The sequence below is a fragment of the Temnothorax curvispinosus genome, unplaced genomic scaffold (genome assembly GCF_003070985.1).
Source record: "Temnothorax curvispinosus isolate PA1 unplaced genomic scaffold, ASM307098v1 QBEX01017370.1, whole genome shotgun sequence".
Classification (NCBI taxonomy): domain Eukaryota; kingdom Metazoa; phylum Arthropoda; class Insecta; order Hymenoptera; family Formicidae; genus Temnothorax; species Temnothorax curvispinosus.
Window position 1 is genome coordinate 109,646 of NW_020227150.1, and position 22,475 is coordinate 132,120.

Consider the following 22,475-nt stretch of genomic DNA (forward strand, 5'->3'; position numbering starts at 1 on the left):
AACGTAACATAAAATTATTTCGCGACTTTTAATCGCGCGATATTATATAACATGTAGAACGTATTACAGTTTCTTGAACGGTATCCACATGACAATACATATTTGGAATGTTTTTTTTTGTCACGCTACCGGAACTGTCAAGTGCATAATCACCGTTATTATTCGATTATCCCGTCACTTAGGCCCTGTTATTTAATTAATGATGTTCGAACTACTTTATTACAGGTGACGCGGTATCTGTAGCGGCATCAAAAACGTCAATTTACAGTAAATAATGAAATATTATTTTTCATCGATATATCATTTTGCGGCGAAAGTTCAAGACGTCAAAGATGCGCATCGATAAGAGGATAATTGGCAATTAAGAGGAAGCAGTGTATAGTAAAGACGAATGCCGGATAGGAGTTGAATTTCGGGTCGCGGACAAACTTCTCCATTTTCACTTTAGGAATGCAGGAAAGTCTCGAGTCGCGTTGATAACCCAGTCAAGACCGTCCGGTACGTTTTCAAATCGATTTAATGACTCCCCTGAATGAATTCTTTAAACACCACGAAAACACTCAAGGATCTTAACTTACGACGAAGAGGAAACAAATTATCTCAGTGTGACATTCCTATAAAGGTCTGTTTCCTTGCGTCCGCGGCGTTATTGCACCCATTCGAATTTATTTGACTAATTAAGCAAAACAGTGCTGCGAATCATATCTTCCAGATTTGGAAAGACGAGAAACAACTTGTAAAACCACTTAATGCGAGTCCGCTATTGGAATATATTCTTTATGACATTCTCTCTCTCTCTCTCTCTCTCTCTCTCTCTCCCTTCCCCTTTCTTTCTCTTTAGAGATAAGATAAATTTAAAATTTTTTTGTCATACTAAAATACATTTATATACGAACAGATATCTAAATTTCGCTTTTGCGACTTATTTGTGAGTTCAACGACTCGTTTAAAAGCCATATCCACACCACATTTCTGTGTTAATGCATGATAATAGTATACGTTCTTCTCTGGGCCATTTATCACATTGTCCTCGGCAGAAAATTTTTTCCACCGAGCGAGACACCGAGAATAAAACGTCTCCGTTAGGCGATACTCGATAGCATTTCTTGTGTCATCTGGTTTTGGGCAAAACTCGAATATTTCAAGGACGATCAGGAAGTCCGAGGAAATCGATGAGTCTCGTTTCAAACCTGAAGCAAAATACCAGAATCGTACTCATCGACTTCGGCATCGAAAGTGAGCCACTTCTTGCGGCGATTCCTCTACTTCTGGGAGCGACGCGAGTTTCAAGCACAGTTGAGCAACGAGATCGCTCGTAAAACGGAAGAGCGCGCATTTCCGCCGCGCGTTCGCGACAAACGCTTCCGAGATTCCGCCTCTTCGATACCTTTTCACGTCCGAGGAAATTGGGCCAAAGGAACGCCGCGTCCTCGCGCGCCCAAGTAAAACACACATTACAATGACTAGGCGACGTTTCGCGTTCCGGAAAATAAACACAAATAAATAAGCGCGCGCCGTCGCGGTTTTTCCTACATCCGCTTAAAAAAGAAGCCCTCCTTTTAACGATATACCGTGTAAAAAAAAGAACTTTCACCGTTTCTTCTCACGATCTGAATAATTCTCTAATCATCATCGTGAGATTCGCTGAGAAGATTAGAGAAGTTCGCCGATCGATTTCTATCGCGGTGGGAAAATGCAAGATAATTATTTTTCCGACGGTTCGCACCGACATTTTAAAACGCCTTTGATCGTCTAACACTCATAATTTAAACACGATCCGTTTTCACTTTGTGACATTAGTGCGACAGTTTCACGTTATTTCTACCTGCGATCTCAGATAAACGACGAGCAAAGGCGCATCTCTCTCCGTGGAGAGATTGTGCACGAACAATTAAATCGTACAGTCGGCGAGAGAATAATTGTCGGGACGGCGATCTCGGCCACGTTACGTGAAAATGATCTGTCATACTTAACACATATCGCGTATAAATGTGTCCCCTAAATGTATTAAGGATGCCGGAACAATAAAAGGATGTTATTTTTGTTAAGTTCTCATTTTATCTCAAGAAAAATTTAATCGAAACGGATCGAAAGAAAATTTGAATATTTTATGTCGCCTCCTTTTTTTCAGAAGCTTTTTTTTTAACTTTAATATTAAATAAACCAAGAGAAACTGCTTAAATAAACTAAATTTGGAAGAAACAAAATTATGTTCACGTACTTGCGCGTCGCGCAAACTTAATTCATTGGAATCTCTCAATATGTATTTTCAGCGTTAAATAATGCCATAATCAGTCTCAGTTTCGCTTTTAATAAGAGAGAAACTTTGCATAAAGTACGGAATATTATCTGATATCATTATATAAATTTTCTGAGGCATCTCGTGCATGTTCAGCTTTCACAATTTTACACTTGAACCTGTCCGCTCTACGACATTGCCAGATAGAAGATAAATATCACATACGACGGCATACCGTCGCGGCATGCAAGTCGTCGTCGTTTATCACGAACGGCTCTCGTCTTCTCCGTTGCGTTAAATGCACGGCTAAACGCACGGCGACTCGATGTGCGAGGCTCTTTTTAATATCAGTAAGTTTCACCACGACGGAAGTGATGCGGCTCGCAGCACTGTGTGAAAGCGCATATCGCGGATAATGTATGCGGATGGCGAGCTTATTTCCACGGATGATCATGCATTAAGGATTGTAGCCGACAATTCTCAATTCGAGCTGCTAAGTTTTTTCCTACGAACTATTAGACCAATACAATTTTTATACAAAGAAAATATTAATATAAATATAAATTGTATATAATTGTATCATTAATATAATAATATAAATTGTAATAAATTCCTTTTTACAGCATTTTGTAAAAGCTGGAATGTTATTGGTATATAAAAATTGACAATCAACTGTAAGCGTATTTTAGATTGCATTAGTAAATATTATGATAGTATGATGATAATCATTACAATGATATCAATGTTAAAAGATATGTAGGTATTTTAAAACATATCGCTGTAATTGGCAAATATTTGACTATGTTTAGAAAACTACTATTACAATAGACATGTAACATTTAAGAACAAATTAAATTCGTTCGGTAAATATAAAATTAAAAATTACATCTTGCGATGCGCGATTTATTGCAATTATCAAGATTTCAGTAACGTTTCAGCATCCATCATTTATTTTATAATAATTGTGCAATTGAAAATTTTGTATTCATTGTGCTGAAAATTTTTGTCGCGATACGTAAGTGTACGTAGGATGCTCTCTGCGATACGTGGGCTCATCTTCGAGGTATGTCAAGGAAAACGAGTGTGCCGAGCGATATTGGAAAATGTCGTGAAGGCCTTTGTGCATCGCGATACGCGTGGGATACACACAATGTACACACAACGTGAGCACAATGCCGAATGATTTCGCTGATTGTTGGCGCAGCGTGATACCTTGAGGACGCGAACGCTCCTCGAAAGTCGAGAACAAGGTGGGAATTAAGGAAACATTCGTACGATCTGATCGGCGATCTGATTGCAAAATGACAAAAGAGAATGTCAGAGAGATGTTTCACGATTCGAAGCTTCTTGAGAATACTTGTGTCCTTTCAAAATCCGAGATACTTAAGAAGAGCCTCACGTTTCTTTTATTGCTAAGGTCGTATAATCTGTAAACGTCCATTTTTTTTCTCTCCATGATTAGTTCGCGACGGTAGACATGGGTGCATCGAAATCGAAGACGAAAAATATATATAATTTACGGAGACCTTGTGTGAGTTTTTAGACAGTCAAGCGCTTTAGCCTGAGGTTGCTGCTAATTAATGGAGCTGTAAACCTGTCAAATAATTTACAAAATACGTTAAATTTCATAAATAACTTTTATTTTTAAGATGCAACGATATTGCTTCTCATTTTATAATTATTTCCATTTGTTTTATAAAATTATTATATTTACAACGGTTGAATCAGACTTCTACACCAGAAAAATTTATTAACAATTAATTAACAATTATTACGTAATCTCTTGTTATATAAAAATTTAATTATTAATTAATATTAATCTCAAATTAAATTCTTTTATTCTTGTATTTATTATTAGATATTAACTTAATTATATATACCTATTACTTTTATTAATATAAATTTATTTATATTTAGATGTACATAAAAAAATACTGTAGGATTTACAAACAAACGATTGAATTTAACACAAATACACCACTTATTTTCTGTTGAATTGTTATTTATTGCTGCAGAGCTATCTCGAGAATAATTTTACAAAGATACAACGAGCATTTATGGTGTGTGAAAATGAATATTGAAAAAAGTTAATTAGAGCAATAACCAGTAACCATCAACGTTTAAGATGCAATAAACGTGGTAGGTCTAATTCACAAGTTGTTGGACAAATGAAGACAAATTTCAGCACGTTAGGATCATTTTACTTTTCAAAAGGAATTAGCCGACAGACGTATTTTAAAATGCTCATATTAGATTTCCATAAGAGGCACGCCGAAAGCCGGATGTTGACCCTTCGGAGCTGAAAAGAGAAACTCGTTACATGATGTCTACATGGATCACGACCGAGACTTCTCTCTTCGCGCTCACATTAAGATGAACTTTCCACCTGCGGAGAGACGATAAAACAATGACAAAGCAAACATATGAATCACGTCACGATAATTTGCTGCTTGACAAGAATTACTGGTGAATGCATGTATAAATCTTCTTTTCTGATCCTCATCTTTCGTGAACATATCTATTTCCATATCTGTTCGTTTAAATGTGTTTTATAGAAACTGTGCGTTATAGAAACCAATGTCTGTGCATACTAAATCACGTGTCCGTGAGTGCAATTTCCAGAGAAAGAGGAAACAAAAAAAATTGCATGACGACTGCAGGCGATGGAGAGGGATTTAATGCACGAGCAATTTGATCAATTGCGATAAATACGAACTGCGATAATATGCTGTATTAGTCACGTGCTGCATTCAGGAGAATTGCAATTTCTCTCTTTCTCCTCTCGCGTTTATGCGTTACTATGGGCCACACTTACCTACTGATCCATATTACTCAAGCGGCGGTACTCAAACGATCGTGAGAAATTTAAAAGTTCGGATCATTTGGAAAATTTATCAGTTTTTGGATTTTAAAATTTAATATTAAATCAAGAAATATTCATGTATTGTATGTCCTGAAAACTTTAATGTAAAGTAAAATTTACTTTTTTAAGATATCTATTCATCAAACAAATAATTTTTATTTCCTCTGTTCTTTTGCTTTCTTTATTCTTAACCTTTTTATTTTTTAATTATAATTTTATCTATGTGGCTTCCCTTATTTTTCATTTAATTTTATTTCCTCTCCTTTTTATTTACTCTCCTGTTGTATAAGACATTAAAATAGGCAAGTAAATATTCAATGTGATAACGTAATAAAAATTTTTAATTGATTATATCAGAAATGTATATAATGTAAGAAATATATTTGTACTAGTAATATTTTCCTTAAATATTAGTAGAATTTATTATAAATTATAAAAATAAATGGCAAGCATATTGTTGTTTTTGCATGTTAATTAATTATTAAAAATAACATAATTTTGTATTATAAATAACAAAATAATTAAATATATAAATATAAATAATTAACAAAATATTTTTTTATTTTCTCCCGCCGTTACTTGTCCAGAATCTCTGAAAAAGTGAAAGTAGATTCTTTGAAATATTTGAATCTCTATATTTCTTCTACAAAGAATACTCCGCACAATATTCCACAATAATTGTGTACACATTAACATATCTATAAACATTAACATATCTACACTTATTTAATAAATGCAAATTATTTTAAAATTTGATTTTAATAGTTGTTCTGTTACAGGCTAATGTAATTTGTTCCTATTAATCAAAATTGCATGTCAGATAATTTATAAAGAATTTATAAAGAATAATTTGTAAAGAAATAACATTCGGAGAAAGATAGCACTTAGCGACAATAGAAAATTATTAATAGTATTAATATCTCGATCGTATGCACTATTCCAAAGGTGTTCAACTGTTGCGGATAGGAAGAACTGATTGTTGATTTAAAGCAAAAAGAGATCAAAGAGATTTCGTCAGAAAGGGAACACGTGGTACTTGCGGCCCGCGCTCAGAATAGGACGTTACACAGGTGTGCATCGTCGTCGTCGTCATTTAACCGATCGACTTTCACTGGCGGGTCTCTGAACTCACTGGCGGCCTCTCACGAAGAACGCTTCTTCCGGTTTGTCCCGAACCGGCCTCTCGTTCGTGAACTTGAAAATTAAACCGGCTGCCGTCGATGAAGTTTCGCGCGTCTCCGGAATCCCGTTGATAAAGATCTGTACTCGATAATTAAAACTTGCTTGCACGAGAGAGAGAGAGAGAGAGGGGGGGGCGAGGGAGAGGGAAGGAGAGAGAGAGACCGAGCCAGAGCGGAACAATGGTATAACAAAACACGTATGAAAATGCAGTAAATACTGTGACTTTTCTGACAAGTCATTTTAAACGGAAAAGGACAATTATGGTTGACACAATTTATTTAATCCGTAAGTAGGCAAGAAGGGACAATGCAATATCTCCGAAATTTTTGCAGTGATGCACTTTGTAATAATTTATATCAAGGAAAATTTTCAAGTTATTGTGGTAATGATGGCTATTTTGATATAAATAGTATTTATTTTTTAATTTAATAAAAATGATTAAATGCAATAGATGAAGAAGCACATTAAACAGAAGAAGCGTTTGGAACTGCACGCAAAGCAAGACAAATCGGTGCAAATATTGCCATTAAGAATATCGCCATGGAATCTCCACTCCGTTGTTTCCAGTTTATACAACGACAGCATAAAATTATATTTTTAGTGTGAGGCTCATAATAAGTGGATTAATTTAGACTTAGAGAAACGAGTCTCTTCGTCATAACAGCTAAAGAATGAGGTTGTCTTTATCCACATTCTTTAAGAGTTAAACGAAAGTGTTTATGTTATTTATTAGAGATTTTTATTTATTTTTTATAAGATAATTTTATTAATGTTTATTCTTTATGAAGAAAAAAGGTAAATTTACAAATCTGCAAATTTCGGACTCTCCAAAAAATCGAAGGATCTATAAATTTATGAGATTATATGTCCTACAATTCAATATCGCTATATGAGATATTCGCATATAATTTGAAAATCTGATGGGAATTATACAAGTCCGAAAACACGAAATGAAAGTGGTGTAAAAGAAATGAAGACCGAAATATGAGTATTGAGAAAGTATTAAGAGGAGAGGAAACCAGAGATAAAGATATAATGACGTGGTCCAATCGTCGTCTCGAATGTGTAAATTCTTCTTATGGCGTGGTAATTGGAACGAACGGAAATAACGCATTATTGCCATAAATTAATTTCGTCATGCAGCATAAATAAAGGTTGCTTTAATTTGTAAAAGAACCCGATTTAATTTATTTTTATTTCCTGATGAACACGTTCTTCTATACCATTACGTCTGTTTCTCTCTCTCTCTTCCTCTGTCCCTCTCTGTTCTCTAGCCGATTAATAACATATTATCGGTAACTCATATAAATAGTATTCTCCTAAAAGTTGTTTAAACTACCTAATGAATTTTTTTTGCTAAACGATATCTCTGACATTTAAACTGAGAACTGGGATTTGCATAGAAACTACAAATTAAATACAGGTCCTCTGTCTCATATTTTTGGACCGCCAAAAAATGAAAGACGAATATCTCGAACGGTTAAAAGAATTCTGAAAAAGAACTCTCTGAAAAGAAGCCCGTTTTTGTTATATAAATATGGCATAGTTTCCTCTTCCATTTAACACTTGTGAATTGTGTACGGAGACGTCTTCAGTTGCGTGTGTATTTTTTTTCGCTCGTGTAAATAAATCGTAAAAATAGAAAAAGGGTGAACTTCCTTCCGGAAAGATTGAACATTGTGATCACACATTTATTATGACGGACAAATTAATATATATTATAATGACAATTTAATATAAATAATTTTAATCACCCCAAATGTCTCCCTTAAATCTCACGGATACCGAACGATAGAAGAAGGATCAGCCTCCCCTCTCTCACCGGAAGGGTTAAATGCGGACGTCTCGCGTCTTCTACGGAAGAAGACGAAGGCGGGCGCGATAAGTAGGTCGGAGAGAAGTTTCGCTCATACGTTGATCGGGCGCACGAGGAGCCGCCGGTCGAGCGGCTCCGTCAGTCTCGCGAAGATATTCCGGGAGTCAACAGGTGCGATAGGGAGCCTCCGGAGAGAGACCCCTTTTTCTCCTCTTTCTTCGTCACTTTCGTCACGCGTTTGAAGAGCCGGTGGCAGAGACACCGCGATTCGCGCGACGTTTCTCAATTCGCGACGAAAACCAGTGACAGCCGCATATCATGCAGTCCTGAAGAAAGTATCTTCGTGTTTTTCCCCCTGCGGAGATCTCGTGCACGTTTCTCTGCGCCGCCTCGTAATCTTTTATTATTTATCGCAGAGATTGCTAGGAAATTCAGGAAACAGCGACGATGAAGAAATGCCAGGTAAATATTTCTCTTTTTTTCTCTCTTTTCTACTTTTATCGTTAAATATACATGTGACGCGTCGCGAGTTTAGGATAGCGTGATTTTCGTAGAAAGTTCTGCGAATTGTATCGTGCGCGGTTCAATAAATTGTTAAACAGGAAGAAACGTGGAAACTGCGCGGCCAAACTGTGCTTTTTTTTAATCAATTTTGTGAAAAATTAGTTTCTCAATCGTAAAATATTCAGCATTACGCAATTAATTAACGCCTATTTAGAGAAATCGCTTTTCCAGGCTAAAGTAAGCAATTCTTTATTGCTTCAACAACTAGGTGTGACTTTACCTCTTTTACGTGATATCTAGAAAATTTTAACAATCTCACCTGCAAAAACTTTTATGAATGAAACATTAATAGGATAGAAGCAATAATGATTAATTAATTGGCAAAAAGTGCGGATGGGCTGTTATTTCCGTCGATTACGTAAATATACACGGGCGGCTTATCTCTGTTCGTGATCGGTGCAATAATGAGCCGTGAACGATACCGCACGGTTGATCGCGGGTTAATCTCGATCATCTCACGACGCCCGTGCTTAATCGATCGGCACGCGTGACGAAACCCGATCTTCACGATCAACGATCGGCGATAGAGCGTGGGCGGTTTCCAGACGAATGAACGCGACGGTCATCGGGAAAAAAAAAACTAGATCTAGGCTTAATTGCCGTGCAATTAATGTCGACCCGTGGATTTTCTGGAGCGGAAACCACGAGTGACATGCATCAGTGTGCCATGCGTATCGTTGCGCTGCATATTTCTTCGCCTTAATGCGTATATAGCATTAAACTAACTGAGATCCTTTTATGTTTCGCACGAAATTCGGTCCGTCAAATGGAAAATGTATACATCATTTTTCGAAAATAAATATATAATAAATGGTTAATTAATTATTAATTATTAAGCGGTTTATTAATTATTAAATGATTAATTATTAAACGTAAGGTCTTGAATGTTGGCATAAGATTTTAGATTTAAACAAAAAGACATACAAATCATAAAAAAGAAAGTCATAAAAATATAAAATTTAATGTAGTGTAATAAGATAGAGACAATCTTAATAGCTGAAGAAATAATCTCAAGTATTTTAATTAATAAATTTGCCAAAATTATTTTCTAAACGCGATAAAATATAATTACTCATTGGATTTCTATTTACATTCGCGCAAGGTTCCAAATTATTTTAAACGTAATCTATAGCTTTGGGAGAATAATCGACCTTTTATTCTTGAAATGCTCTTAAAAGTGTAATTTCTAATCAAGTCGATTAAATCCTAATTCTTGAATCTGTAATGTGTATGAGACAAATAAATGAGCAATTGCTATCGAAATTAATACGAGAGATTGCAAAAAGTACTCTTTCGGCCACGTATCAATATCAGATATCAATAGTTGTCAATCGTCTATCGAAAGTCATCGGAATGGAAAAAGTGGATCGTTTCGCATACTCCCTGCTGACGTATATACATATATATGGCACGATACGTACGCGGCCATATAGTAGACGAGTTAACGCACGCGCGTGTTTCGCGCAAAACGTGCACGGGGAAAGCATGTCGTTCCATTTCACTTGTTGGCGGAGCGCGCGCTCGGTCCAGAGCCACCTTTCACGATTTTATTTCATTTTATCCGCTTTTTGCGCGTGCGCGATTAGAAAGTATTTTTTTTCCCCCGCCGTAACACACGTCGAACTTCAAGCGCACGTACTTCAACGGCCGGATGTTCGGACGTTTTCTCGTTAACGAGGACTTTGAGTGATTTCGAAAAGTTGCACTCCAAATAATGACAATCTCCAAGGAAACGAGACTAATAGCACAAATTTTTATTAATTAATTACTGGCGCGACCATCGATCCCCCCTCCCCTCGAGAAGGCGGACGTTCTGCTATCTACTTTAATGATCTACATATTCGTATTTCTTCGCGAGCACTCCGTGTGTTACGATTCTATCACCTAGTTTCGATACGTCGAGATGATATTTTATAATTCACGCAATGTGTCAGCTGCAAATTTACAGGTGCAATCGCGCGATTGTTAGCTGCGCGTAATTCCAATCAGGGGTAATCGTCACATTTTAGATAATAGAAAGTAACCCGTCGTTCGGTTACTACATTGCTATTTTCTAATGCCGGGAAAGAATGCCGGCAATCTCGAGGGGCTATTAAATTTCTCTTGGCGCCGAACCGCTCGAGCGTTGCCGCTCCGATGACTCGGCCGATTCATCCGTTACGAATAAATCGAGATGCGCGCTGACGCGAATTCGCGGGACGCGACTCGAAAACCACAGCAGTTAAATGTTTGCCGGTGTATTTGTTTGCGGGCAGATTGCGGGGCTTCTAGGGACTCGTGTGAGAGGCCGACTTTCGAAAACCTTTTTTTTTAAAACTCATTTCGCATTCCGGTCGTCTCCGTTTGTTCTTCAATCGTCGAGGCGCAATCATGCATGGTACGCAACATCAGATGCACACGCTCACGCAAGAATTACAGCGCGCGCAGTATCTCTGATGAGGCGTCGCGTCACCCCGTCGTGTCGATGAAAATTATCAAACAATCGAAGTCAACCACTGAAGAAAAATTGCAACTTTACACAGATCTAACGTAACATTTCCCAATCATGTTTTTTTTCTAAATTTCGTCGGCCACTATATATTAGTTGAAAAAAGTTTGGATACGAAATCTACTATAATATCGTTAACGTTAAGCATTATTAATCTAGAATAACTAATCCATCACAATATAACAATTATTTTGATTGGAAAAGCTAAAGTCAGTATAGAAAATATAATTTGACAGTTTCAAGAATTATATGATGGATTTTATATTACGCAATTTAATTTTATTTCAGATTATCTCTCTTCTGTTCTTCGTGGCCTTGACCCTTGGCACATGCTATGGCGAATTACCCAAACCAGGCTATACCAGGACGATGTTGAAGGTCTCTCGCAGTCTTCCGGGTGAAACGGAAGAGCTGAAAGTGCGAACGAGCGAAGGCAACGTGGCCACTTTGATCATCAAGCGACGAGACAAATCATCGTTCAATGATTCAAAACCTGCTCGAGAAGATTCGAATTTTATATTAGAAAATAAAAGAAATTTTTCGATAAATGCACAGAATGAATCAGTGCTCAATGATGAGGAAAACGAAGCCAAAAGGAAGGATGAGGTTCGAAGACTCGAGGAAGCTCAAGTGGAACAGATCAGGGCGACGATCTCCAGATCTTCGGAATCAAAAAATAAAAAGCCGGACATCGATCGAATCGATAAGAAACCGGCATCTGAGAAAAGTCAACCTATCAGTGTAATCGATTATGGTAGTTGGACACCGTTGGATGCGGAGGGAAGAGCCTTGAAACTAGAGACGCCGGGAGAAGAGGAGGAGTATCGAAATTGGAAACCGTTGCCGGTAAACTTGGAGTCCACCGTCGAGGAGAGAACGAACTACGACAGGCTGGGCGAGGCTGGACTCGGCAGTATCCTGTTTGCCAGGAACTTCCAGGACCGAGCTCAGAGAAATCTCGAGCTTAACGATCAAGGTGTTGCGAACGATGGGTTTCATTACATGTATATACCTCATATAACGTCTACGAGGACAAATATTGGTGCCAACCTGTTGAAGAATCGAGATGGTAAAGCTGTACCTCCGGAGGTGACTGTTCGTTCGGAGATCAACGTGAAGACCGTGCCGAAGAGATCGCCTATGTCGCTGGACATCGACGGCACGCCAGTAATTCATGGTACGAGAGTGCCCGACGAGCCTATCGACAAGTTGCAGACCTGGCGAAACGCTCGAGTTATCAACAACAAGCTGATAACACCTGAAGGCAGTCCGACGGTTACCGCGGATCCTCCCGTTGAGCTTTTCGGTGATAACGCGGAGAGGCAGAAATTCGAGAAGTTCTTTAAGGATATTAATCGAAGGTAAGAAAAGATACGGCTTGTAGAAAATTAGTCAAATATTGCTTGAGTATCGGCAAAGAAATTTTAAGAGTGTTAAATAAAGACTCGCCAATTACAACTACTTATCAAATCCACATAAACATAGATGCTGATAAAATTTAATAATTATATCAATCATTTTAATTATTTATTAATTACAGATTATTATATTGTTACATTTGACAATATTCTTCACAGTTTTCTCATTTTGCCTTACGCCCGACAGGTACGGTCGTAATTACGACGAGGAAGCCCGCAACGTGTACTTCGAGTGGGATCCGAGAAATTACAAAAACGAAGCCTTGAAGGCTGAGGTGTACGAGCCACGTAACGACCATTACCGCGCGAGTGTCCACAAGAGGATGCTGCATCCGGACGGCGTCGCGAGCTACCCGATCTCTCAACGTTACACTCCCGAAAGTCAGACCATCGCGCCGGTAGCGCTGAAGGCCGGCGCCCGCGCGCCGGTTCTCCAGTACGCCCATCCGGAGCTGGGCGTGCAACCGGCTAAGATCCTGAAGAACGAGAAACGCCGACCGGACAATTTCCCGGAGAATCAACACTCGTTCACCGAGCAACGTCACAAGAAGAAGTACGTGCTGAACAATAAGAACATCGTGGACAGCTACACCACGAAGAACTACTATCCGAATCAGCACTTCTACGGCTTGAAACGACCGTACGAGCCGCCTTTCTGGGTGAAAATCTCAGAAAATCTGAAGAACCAGTTCTCCACCGGAGTCGAGAGGGTCTCGCAGTTTACCAGGCCGGTGATCGATCCTTTGGTGGAGGCTACTCACAAGATCTCGCAGAATCTCGGTCTGTCTAAGGGCAAGGAGGCTCAGGACAAGATCGACACGATGGCGTCAGGTACCAGTATCCTAATACCGGCTCTAGGTCTCGTCGCATCTGGCGCCGCCCTCGGCATAGGCGCCGTGGCGGTCGGACGGTATCTCGATGTCGACGTTTTGAAACGATCAAACGTGGACGACGCCGATTTAGAGCACAAGCGGGCTTTGGAAACTGGAGCGTACTTAGGAACGCTCGAGGACGAGAATGTAAGATCGAATGAAGCGACGCCGCAGACCCTGTACATTCTGCAAAACGTCCCCCAGGACGACAAAGCGGGAAACGAGGGCACGAACTCGGCAGAAAGCGACGGGGTCTTCTTGGTCCTGGAGGAGGACAAGCGTAACGCCGAGAGGATTGAAAATCGGGAGAGTAAACAAGTGGTGGACGAAGCTGATTACGTGGAGACTCATAGACGTAAAAAAAGAAGTCCTGACTATCTAGATATCTTTAAGACGGACGCCGACATGAAAAATCTGGTCCGCAGCAAGCGTTTCCAGAGGAAAGGGGCCGATTCCATCAGCGAGATCGTGGAAATTGATCTGCCTGCTGACTCGGATCGCGTCGACATCACCGAATTTCTAATTCCAAAGAAGAATAAGGAGAAACACCTGAATAAAAATGCTATTCTAATTGTCGAAGACAGCTTGAAGATTCCATCAGAAAATCTTCAAGTAGATATGTTGAATCAGAACGGATTGACAAACGCCGCGGCTTCGGTAAATGAAGATAATGGACGAAGAAGAAATCAGAGAGCCGACGGTACTTCTTTCGTGTTGGACAGATCGCAAGTTCTCGGGAGTGATCTCGAGAAGGAAACAACAAACAGGAGACGAAAGCGAAATGTCGAAAGTGACCAGGAGCTTCTGGACACGTTGCAGAATCTGGAGAATGCGGAAGTCGCGGAAGTTGCTCACATACCGGGCGATTGGACAAATACGCCCTGCGCTAAGAGGATATTTTGCGACACGATGATCGAAAGAGGTTCCGATGCCTCGGTGCTAATGGAGAAAAAGATGGCAGCATTACTGAGACTGTGAGTACTTTCGATCTATTACATTTTCTTATCTATAAGAAACGGAAACATTTCTATTTTACTATTTTACGTTCGGAAATCGTTGAAAATGACCTTAGAACATAATTATTATAATATAATCGGATGGATACGCAATTTATGTAAATTTAATAGATTATTTAAAATTGAAAAAATTTTGGTGGAATAAAAAATTATTACAATTATGCCTTTTACATTTCTATTTAGAAATTATTATCTTTTCTTGTTAGGTATTTGTTTGTCTTTTGATTCTTTCACTTAAAATTTTTGAGATCGTTGTTAAGGTACATACTGCATTTAAAATCCTTCATTTTTCTTACTTATTTTTATTAATATAATTTTTATTTTTTAAGTACAGTATTTAATTATTTCTATTTTTATTTTTGAAGTATATTATTTCAGTATTTGTTCAAAATTCTCATATAACAATGATTGATTGCAGTATTACATCAAAGTAAAATTTCTAATTAAAGATGTCATAATTAACGTGACAGTTTTTCTTCACTGTTGGCATTTATAAAATATAGAAGAGGAATACGCGTATAATATGCACATAGGTATATTGCGGTTACGCTTGCTTTATTAAAGATATTGCTAGCCGTTATTTGTTGGTAATGGTCACTCTCGAAATACAATGAACTATCGCATCGACTCTCGCCGTGTTCTCACGAAACCGTACAAGCCGATTTAATCGACCAGAACTATCAGGCACTCGAAGCGTCAACGAGACACCGATAACAGTCGGAACTATAGCCCGAGTGTATAACTTTCTTCCAGCTTTCGCCGACGACGTCCTACTGACTGATTCGACTTTTACCTCTTAGCACAGTTTCACTGTACGCGCACGCTGCCCCCTGTCCGCTATCGCGCTGGCCATGTACGATAGAAAAAAAATGGGCGAGAGAAAGAGGGAGAGAGAGAGAGAGAGAGACAGAGAGAAAGAGACTCAAACATGTTATCACGAAAACAAAAGAAAAGCAAAGACAAAGAGAAAACTCGCGTGCAGCTGTATGATAATTTACTTACTACGTCGCGTTCGATTCTCTTTCCAGTTCTTCCTAACCGTGTATATAATTCTCTACTGAGTCGCTTTCTGATGTGGTTTCATCAGTGTTATGGTAATTAAGCGAAATGTATCATGTCATTAAATAATTCACCCTGTTTAAAATTTGCATATTGGAAATATTTATATTCGTAACACATAATTATAAATTAATTAATTCGTAACGGATACAAATAAATTTTCACACACCTTTTTATTTATATCATTCCAATGTAATGAAGACTGTTTCACATGTCTTTTAGTTTCGAAAGTTAGAAATAGTTAGAATTCGGAAAACTTCGAGGAGTTTACAAGGTCTAAGGTTTAAGAAAGGTTTAAGAAAGACAAGTATCGCTTGAGATAAGTTCAAAGTGGGATAACAGAGCTTCTCGCGAGTAATTCCAACGATATTACGTGTTCGTTATATACGAAGGGATTGTTAATGACAAATATGGCATTTCCTGTACCGACAACACGTGAAATACACGCTATTTATTCAATTCGATTCACTGCAAACGCGTGCATCCATATACCGATGAGAGAGCGGCATTATATCATGTACTATGTTGTAATGCATACTATTCCCGAGCAAGCAGTTCTCACATACGTGACGAGAATTTGCGGGACAAACCGCATTTCTAAAAATAGCGAGAATTGCAATGTCCAATGAAAGAAGGACAATATACTTCCTTTGCCAGTTTTCTGCTCACGGTTATATACATTATGCCTCCAAGATTTTAAAACTTCTCTAAAACAAGTCCGTTTCTCTCAATTTCGTGCATTTAATTAGTCGATAAATATTAAATAAAAGTAGAAAATATTGAAATAAAATTTTACTAAAACAAATTTTATTTCTCTTTGCTTAGTTCGAGATTAACCTATCGTCACGTTTATATTCAAGAAGCATAATTAAATTTTACTCCATACAATTATAATGCATTATAATTAATAAATACTTAATTAGTCTTTAATTTACCTCAGGATGAAAGTACAGATACTTCCTAAATCAGATTATGTATCCCGAATCGGTGCGCCGCGCGCCCTAAAGAAAGCGAGTTAATTGGAGCGAGCGATCGTTAATGGAGAACACGGTGAGAAGATTAAAGATTCGCAATCTAGTGCACACCTAATTAGTAATTAACCGCGGTGCCGGTCATTTGTCGAAGTGTGTCTCCGACTTTCTAATGGTTCGCTATCCTATACACTAATCGACGTTCACGCGTACTTACAGAATCCAACCTGGAGCGGCCATACAGGTGTCCAGTCACTTCGAGGAGGTCATGGACGCTGTCAGAAGACACGATTGTTCCAGCTTCCTGTGCCCACAGGCAAGACCCGGCAACGTCTTCCTTTAGACACTTTCCTTGTAGTTCTCAAATTGCATTCATCGACTCATCTCCTACAAGTTGGCACTTTCAACTCTAATTCAGTTCTGTAAAAAAAGATATTCTACTCTTAGCATTTTGTTGCATTTGCATCCCGGAAAGGATCCTAATTAGTTAAATCCCCCTTCTTTTCTCGGACACAATGCACAAACTGCTCTCGTCTCGACGTTTCTATTATGGGACAATTTATTTCGATTATCAACGGAAAATATTCTTGCGTCAAAAATGCCAACAGGACATCTTATAAAATTATTAACAATGCGCGAATTCCTTAACTGCGTCAAATAACGAAACAACAAACAAATCAGCACGAAACATTTTTTTTACATAAAACTATAATTTACTCAAACATGTTGATGCATACAAATGCCAACAATAAATAGAATTAATGCGTTCTTCCAAGGCTCACTGGATATAATAAATTCGCATGGTATATAAAATATTTTTCGATTAATAGAAATTTGTGACTCGCGTGATTGTGATCAGTTACACTTAAAATCTTCAACGAGATCTTCAGGAAAACACTTCACTAATTTGCGTTTGCGATGATTCTGCAATTAAACATGTTTTCGTTAAATACGTTGAGTCAGCACCGAGCCAAAACTGTACATACTTGCCACCGAGGCGATATTATTTAATATGAACTCATATTTTTAATTTAGATAATTAAGTATAGATTTTAAGAGAGAAGATGTAAGCTTGGCGGTAAGTGAGTTGCATTTTAATGCAATTTCCGAATGTTTCCAATTTTACCGTATTGCGGTATTTCCTAATCCCTGTTGAATATCTTCGCCTGTCGCTTCATCTCGTCTTATTTCTGATCCCAGCATTCCGTCCGAATATAAATTGTCATGCGTAAAGTATAATTTATTTCGACGCGTTGAGCGGTCAGAAACGATCGAAACGTTAATAAATATATTACTAATTTTAGAAAGAGAAACGTCATGCATCGCCAGCCGTTTACGCGAATATATTTATTTCCCTCCTTACAATGAATAAATTATATTTTTTACGACATACGTGCAATGTTCGAGTCTATTCATTCTTACTTCAGTGACATCTCTTTGCAGATTTTGAACCGCTGGAAATTAAGCACTGGTCGATGTGAATGAACGAATATTCCTCGTTGGGCAAGCAATTTGCTTATAGTCGAAAAGCAAGCGCTACATTCACGGTATTTGATACACTGCACTGTGATCACGTACTGCTCATGTTACTATTGATTCTTATCCGAAAGGGTTTGCAGAAGTACTCACAGATGGTAGCGGTTCAATCCTTCGTGTACTGAGCAAGCGCAAAATCAGGCAGTTTGACATAATCACGAAGAGCGACTCAGTTAAACGATAATTTTCGTTCCGTGAACTGCAATGAACGTCAACGAAGGTAGAACATATCTCGGAAAAATAGCAAAAAGTTTGCACCACGATATTCTACTAAAAATAATAAATAAGCGTGCCCGCCGTCGAGTGAAATATAATACAATATAATATAAAACTTGCGTTTTCAATCATTTGTGTGTTAATAAGAACTCTTCATTCCGGTTAAAAATGTATAAAATTTTCCCAAAAATTAATTATAACTAAACTTCTATCCGTAAAGAAACAAGTTAAAGAAGAAATGTTATTAAATAATTTGTTCCATATAAAATATTATTTATGTTAATAATGTTTCGTTTTTAATATTTTTTTAATTTTACCTAATCAATTCTAACTAGTCATATTGTTTGACATTACAATTTACTTTTACTATCTTAGCGTTACAAAGATATTTCTTTTCTTAAAGCGACCACATATTCTGTTTGTTACTTAATATATGTTGCTTATGAAATGATTCCTTAGTAAGAGACGTTCAACATTATAATATATAATAATTTAATTCAGATAACTAACGGTTACTTATCAAATAAAAGGAATAATTCGCTTTCAACAATTTGTCGCAAAAACCCGCATTCATTTTTTGCCAGGTGTCTATACTATACATCTGTCATAAAAGTTCGGAACTTCGTGTTTCCGAGAACACGAAAGTTTCCGAGAATAGATACAAAACTTTCTATGCTAACAAAACCTTGCTTTCTCGACGTATAGATTGATCCAAAGTGTTTTTGAGTGGCAAAGTTGAACATGGTGCATAAATTGAACGGTTAATTCTGTTGATGTGTGCACGATCTACCTATTTCTTTCTTCTCTCCGTTATAGACAAAGAGTTTGTCGGAAACTTTAATTCTTAGAAAACCGAAGTACGATTAAAATAGCGTCAAAATAATAATACAAAATCTTATAAAAGAAGAAAAATCTTTTAAAAAGAGTTATAAATGTTATTACACTAAGAACACATACTTTAAATTTTTAGTTTAGTTGTAGTAAAATAATATGTATTATTTTTTACTTCTACTATTCATCTGTTTTTGATATTTCCCCTTAACAATTCCAATTAGTTGTAACTTATAATATTTTATGACAAATTGTAAGAAGTAACACAAATGAAGTGAAATTTACTATGAGTGCTACTTACAATTAGAGATACCTTTAACTACAAAACATTTTAAAAATATGACGCGGATTTTAAATTTATAAATAAATAAATGATTACGTCTCATGATTGCAAAACAGTAAAAAAATTTTTTTTAAATAACGTAGAGGGATAATGTTTCTTCTAAATGAGCAATAAGTAGAAATATTCCTTGTAAAATTTGATTTAATGATTAGATTTAAATTACGCCTTTGCGCTGAGTCGTCAATGTTTACGGATATTAGGCGTATGGCCAGATCCATTTACGCCTTTGAGTGATTTTCACCGGCCAAGCATAAGATTCATAATTGTTACGTGTATCCTGTGTCTTTACGTGATCGTGCCGCAATTAACGAATATGATCCTTGCTTGGGGTAATGTGGTTCGGATGGTGGAATACGTTGCCTCTGCGAACTTCAGCTTGATGGCACTATGCAAATTAGTCGGTACTTGGTATCACGGTGAAAGTAAGTTATTATATCGATATTTTTATCGTGAGAGATAAATGTAAAAAGAAATAAAAATTCGTTATTTAATTCTAATATCAATATTGTACAACAGTTTTATTTATGTAAAAATGGTCTCGTCCATCCATATACTATTCGTACTGATGTATTATGTTTAATCCGAAAGCGCTTCGAACGCTGATGACATCGGTCATGACCGATTGGATGACGTCGAAGAACGATCGAGAACGAAATACAATGTTAAATACTGCGAGACGTGGCAGAACCTTATCTCTTAGATGTTACGTGGCCTCCACGTGCACAGTCACGTTTTACATTTCTCTCAATCTGCTGAAGTTCTATCGAAATATGCACCAACCTCAACGGGCCCTCGTGTATCGGTTTACCTATCCTTACAACATTCAAAAGAGTCCGAACTACGAAATTACTTTTTTCACTCAACTTTCCGGCGGTACGTACTCGGCCCTCATCAACTGTACCGTCGACAGTTTCGTCTCGTTACTCGTGCTGCACATAAGCGCACAACTGATAAATCTACGAACGGCACTGAACGACCTAGTCGACAAACTAGCCAAAGGATCTATATCCTCCTCGACATTTAAGGAAGGTTTAGCCGCGATCACTGTCCGTCACGAACATCTCATCAGGTATGGCGACAAATTTCAAGGCAGATTATTTAGTAATTATTTAATATAGTGCAAAACATCTCTAAACATTTACAGCTATTTATTCATAAGATATCATTATTAATTATTTGTGATAACTTAAAATAAAATTCAATGTGTGTCTCTCTCTCTCTCTCTCTCTCTCTCTCTCTCTCTCTTTCATATTTATAAGAAGAGATGTATACAATGTCCCATAGACAAAAAATACTTCCCAATTAAGATAGTTCTTTTTTAAATATAATATAATTCTAAAGATTCTACAAATTTAAAAAAAATTCAAGATTATCGGACTTAAATGTGGACAATTAAAAAGTGAGATATCAGTTTACTTAAAAAATTGAGATCCTATATATTAAATCTTTTTTAAAATTTGTACATTAAAATAATTATAATTAATCGATAATTAATTAGAATATGAAATATATGAATTTTTAAGGAACGCAAAGATAGTTGACGACTGCTACAGCGCAGTGTTATTTGTACACATGTTTGCCGCTACTTTTCAACTGTGTTTTGAAAGCTTTCAAGTTTTCACGGTAAGTGAGATGATTTATTTTGTTTTCTTTATGCAACAGAAAAGTTTAATACCTGTTTCAATTTTTTAGTTTAATAGTAATGTTTCTTTGATAGAGTTGAGATATAGATTAAAATTTTACGGTTGATTATTATAAACAATTGTTGAACTTAAAAATAAAAAAGCATTATTTTCAGATAGTATCAAATCATTTGGATGTACCTCTTGTTAAAGTGTGTTTTCTCTCGTTTTACGTCCTTCTTGTATTGACACATTTGTATATTTATTGTTACTCAGCTGAAAGACTTTTAACGGAGGTAAAGTAGAACTATGTATATCAAAAGCGATTATTTTGTGTAAACCAGAAATATAATTTTCAGAGCACCAGTATGGCGTATGGCGTGTATGAATGCAAGTGGTACGATATATCACCGAAAGACGCGAAAAATTTAATGTTTATGGCGTATCGATCTACAGTTCCACTTAGATTGACGGCTGGAAAATTTGGTGCTTTTTCATTAGAAATGTTCGGAACAGTAAGATATCTAATAGAAAAAACATTTTATTTTCCGCACAACAAAAATCTCATTTTTAGCCTACAGAGAGAGACAGGGAGAGACAAAAAACACAATAATAAACATTTCTAATATTTAATAAAGTTTTTATTTTTCGCGTTCTAAAGTAATTTATACTTTATTAAAAAAATTAAAAATGTTCTCTTTCGATCCTACTAATTGAAAAAGATACTTTTACAACTTATTAAATTAAATCCGAGCTGCAGTTGCTCGAAGCAGAATGGCTCAAAATTCTGCACCATCATACACATATATATCACGGTTGCATCTCATGCCAAGTTCTCTGTAAGCTGAATATTGTGCTTTTTAAATATATTATATAATAAACTAAGGGTATCAAAATAGTATCATTTTTATTAAACCGATAAGACAAAAATCGGAAATTATATTTTACTTTTATTCTACACAGACAGTGAAAACGTCAATGGGATACCTATCTGCATTGCTGACAATGATGGATTAGAGTATAATGCTGGAATGATACTAAATTAATTGCGATACTTGATTACTACTTATTTTCTATATACTGTGTTAATAGGATTACATATATTATTATACCTAAAATGTAATTTTTGCTGGATAAATATGTTTTTGTGCAACAAAACATATTATTTATTTATCATTTTTCGGCGTTACAACTTAATTTCTTAATTAAAAAAATGATGCTACAAGGGAACTGTGCCTAATATCGTACCACATTTTTAAAAACCAAAATTTTGACTAAAAACTTTTATAAAAATATAACTAAACCGCATCATTTTATTCTAGGATTATCATAATATGATCTCTATAGCATGAATGTGTTCAAGGTTTATTTTAACTATTTTTTCTGAAAAACGTAGCATTTTTCGACATCGAAAAAAAATGTTTTTAATATCGCACCCT

General features: G+C 36.7%; 3 protein-coding genes across 4 annotated transcripts in view; 2 read left to right on the top strand and 1 right to left on the bottom strand.

Annotated features, from left to right (window-relative positions):
* LOC112467451 overlaps positions 1–16,776 on the bottom strand; it is a 29,394-nt gene extending 12,618 nt beyond the window's left edge. Inside the window, exon 1 of the mRNA XM_025036085.1 lies at positions 16,706–16,776. The gene's annotated coding sequence lies outside the window, so the exon portion shown is untranslated. The remainder of the gene's footprint in view (positions 1–16,705) is intronic.
* On the top strand, positions 8,240–18,164 carry LOC112467450. Of its 2 annotated transcripts, XR_003042261.1 has the most exons (5): positions 8,240–8,562; positions 11,441–12,513; positions 12,758–14,416; positions 16,708–18,035; positions 18,108–18,164. XR_003042261.1 is itself a non-coding variant. In XM_025036084.1 (4 exons), exons 1-4 carry the CDS (start codon positions 8,548–8,550, stop codon positions 16,829–16,831), a joined length of 2,871 nt encoding a protein of 956 aa, XP_024891852.1. In that variant the 5' UTR covers positions 8,240–8,547; the 3' UTR covers positions 16,832–18,051. The 2 variants fall into 2 exon arrangements, 1 of the variants encoding a protein (XP_024891852.1); XM_025036084.1 differs by lacking the exon at positions 18,108–18,164 and having other exon boundaries at positions 16,708–18,051.
* Positions 18,165–18,208: 44 nt separating this feature from the next.
* Positions 18,209–22,115, top strand: LOC112467452 (odorant receptor 13a-like). The gene is made up of 7 exons (XM_025036086.1): positions 18,209–18,244; positions 19,567–19,836; positions 20,003–20,483; positions 20,938–21,037; positions 21,213–21,332; positions 21,396–21,551; positions 22,000–22,115. The coding sequence occupies exons 1-7, from the start codon at positions 18,229–18,231 to the stop codon at positions 22,051–22,053; spliced, it is 1,197 nt and encodes a 398-aa protein (XP_024891854.1). The 5' UTR covers positions 18,209–18,228; the 3' UTR covers positions 22,054–22,115.
* Positions 22,116–22,475: the final 360 nt, after the last annotated feature.

Excerpts from the sequence above, each read along its gene's own strand:
- LOC112467450 (XM_025036084.1), top strand. Across the intron at positions 12,514-12,757 it reads TTTAAGGATATTAATCGAAG|GTACGGTCGTAATTACGACG; the intron begins GTAAGAAAAGAT and ends TACGCCCGACAG. Across the intron at positions 14,417-16,707 it reads ATGGCAGCATTACTGAGACT|AATCCAACCTGGAGCGGCCA; the intron begins GTGAGTACTTTC and ends GCGTACTTACAG.
- LOC112467452 (XM_025036086.1), top strand. Across the intron at positions 19,837-20,002 it reads TACTTGGTATCACGGTGAAA|CGCTTCGAACGCTGATGACA; the intron begins GTAAGTTATTAT and ends TTAATCCGAAAG. Across the intron at positions 21,552-21,999 it reads CATTAGAAATGTTCGGAACA|ACAGTGAAAACGTCAATGGG; the intron begins GTAAGATATCTA and ends TATTCTACACAG.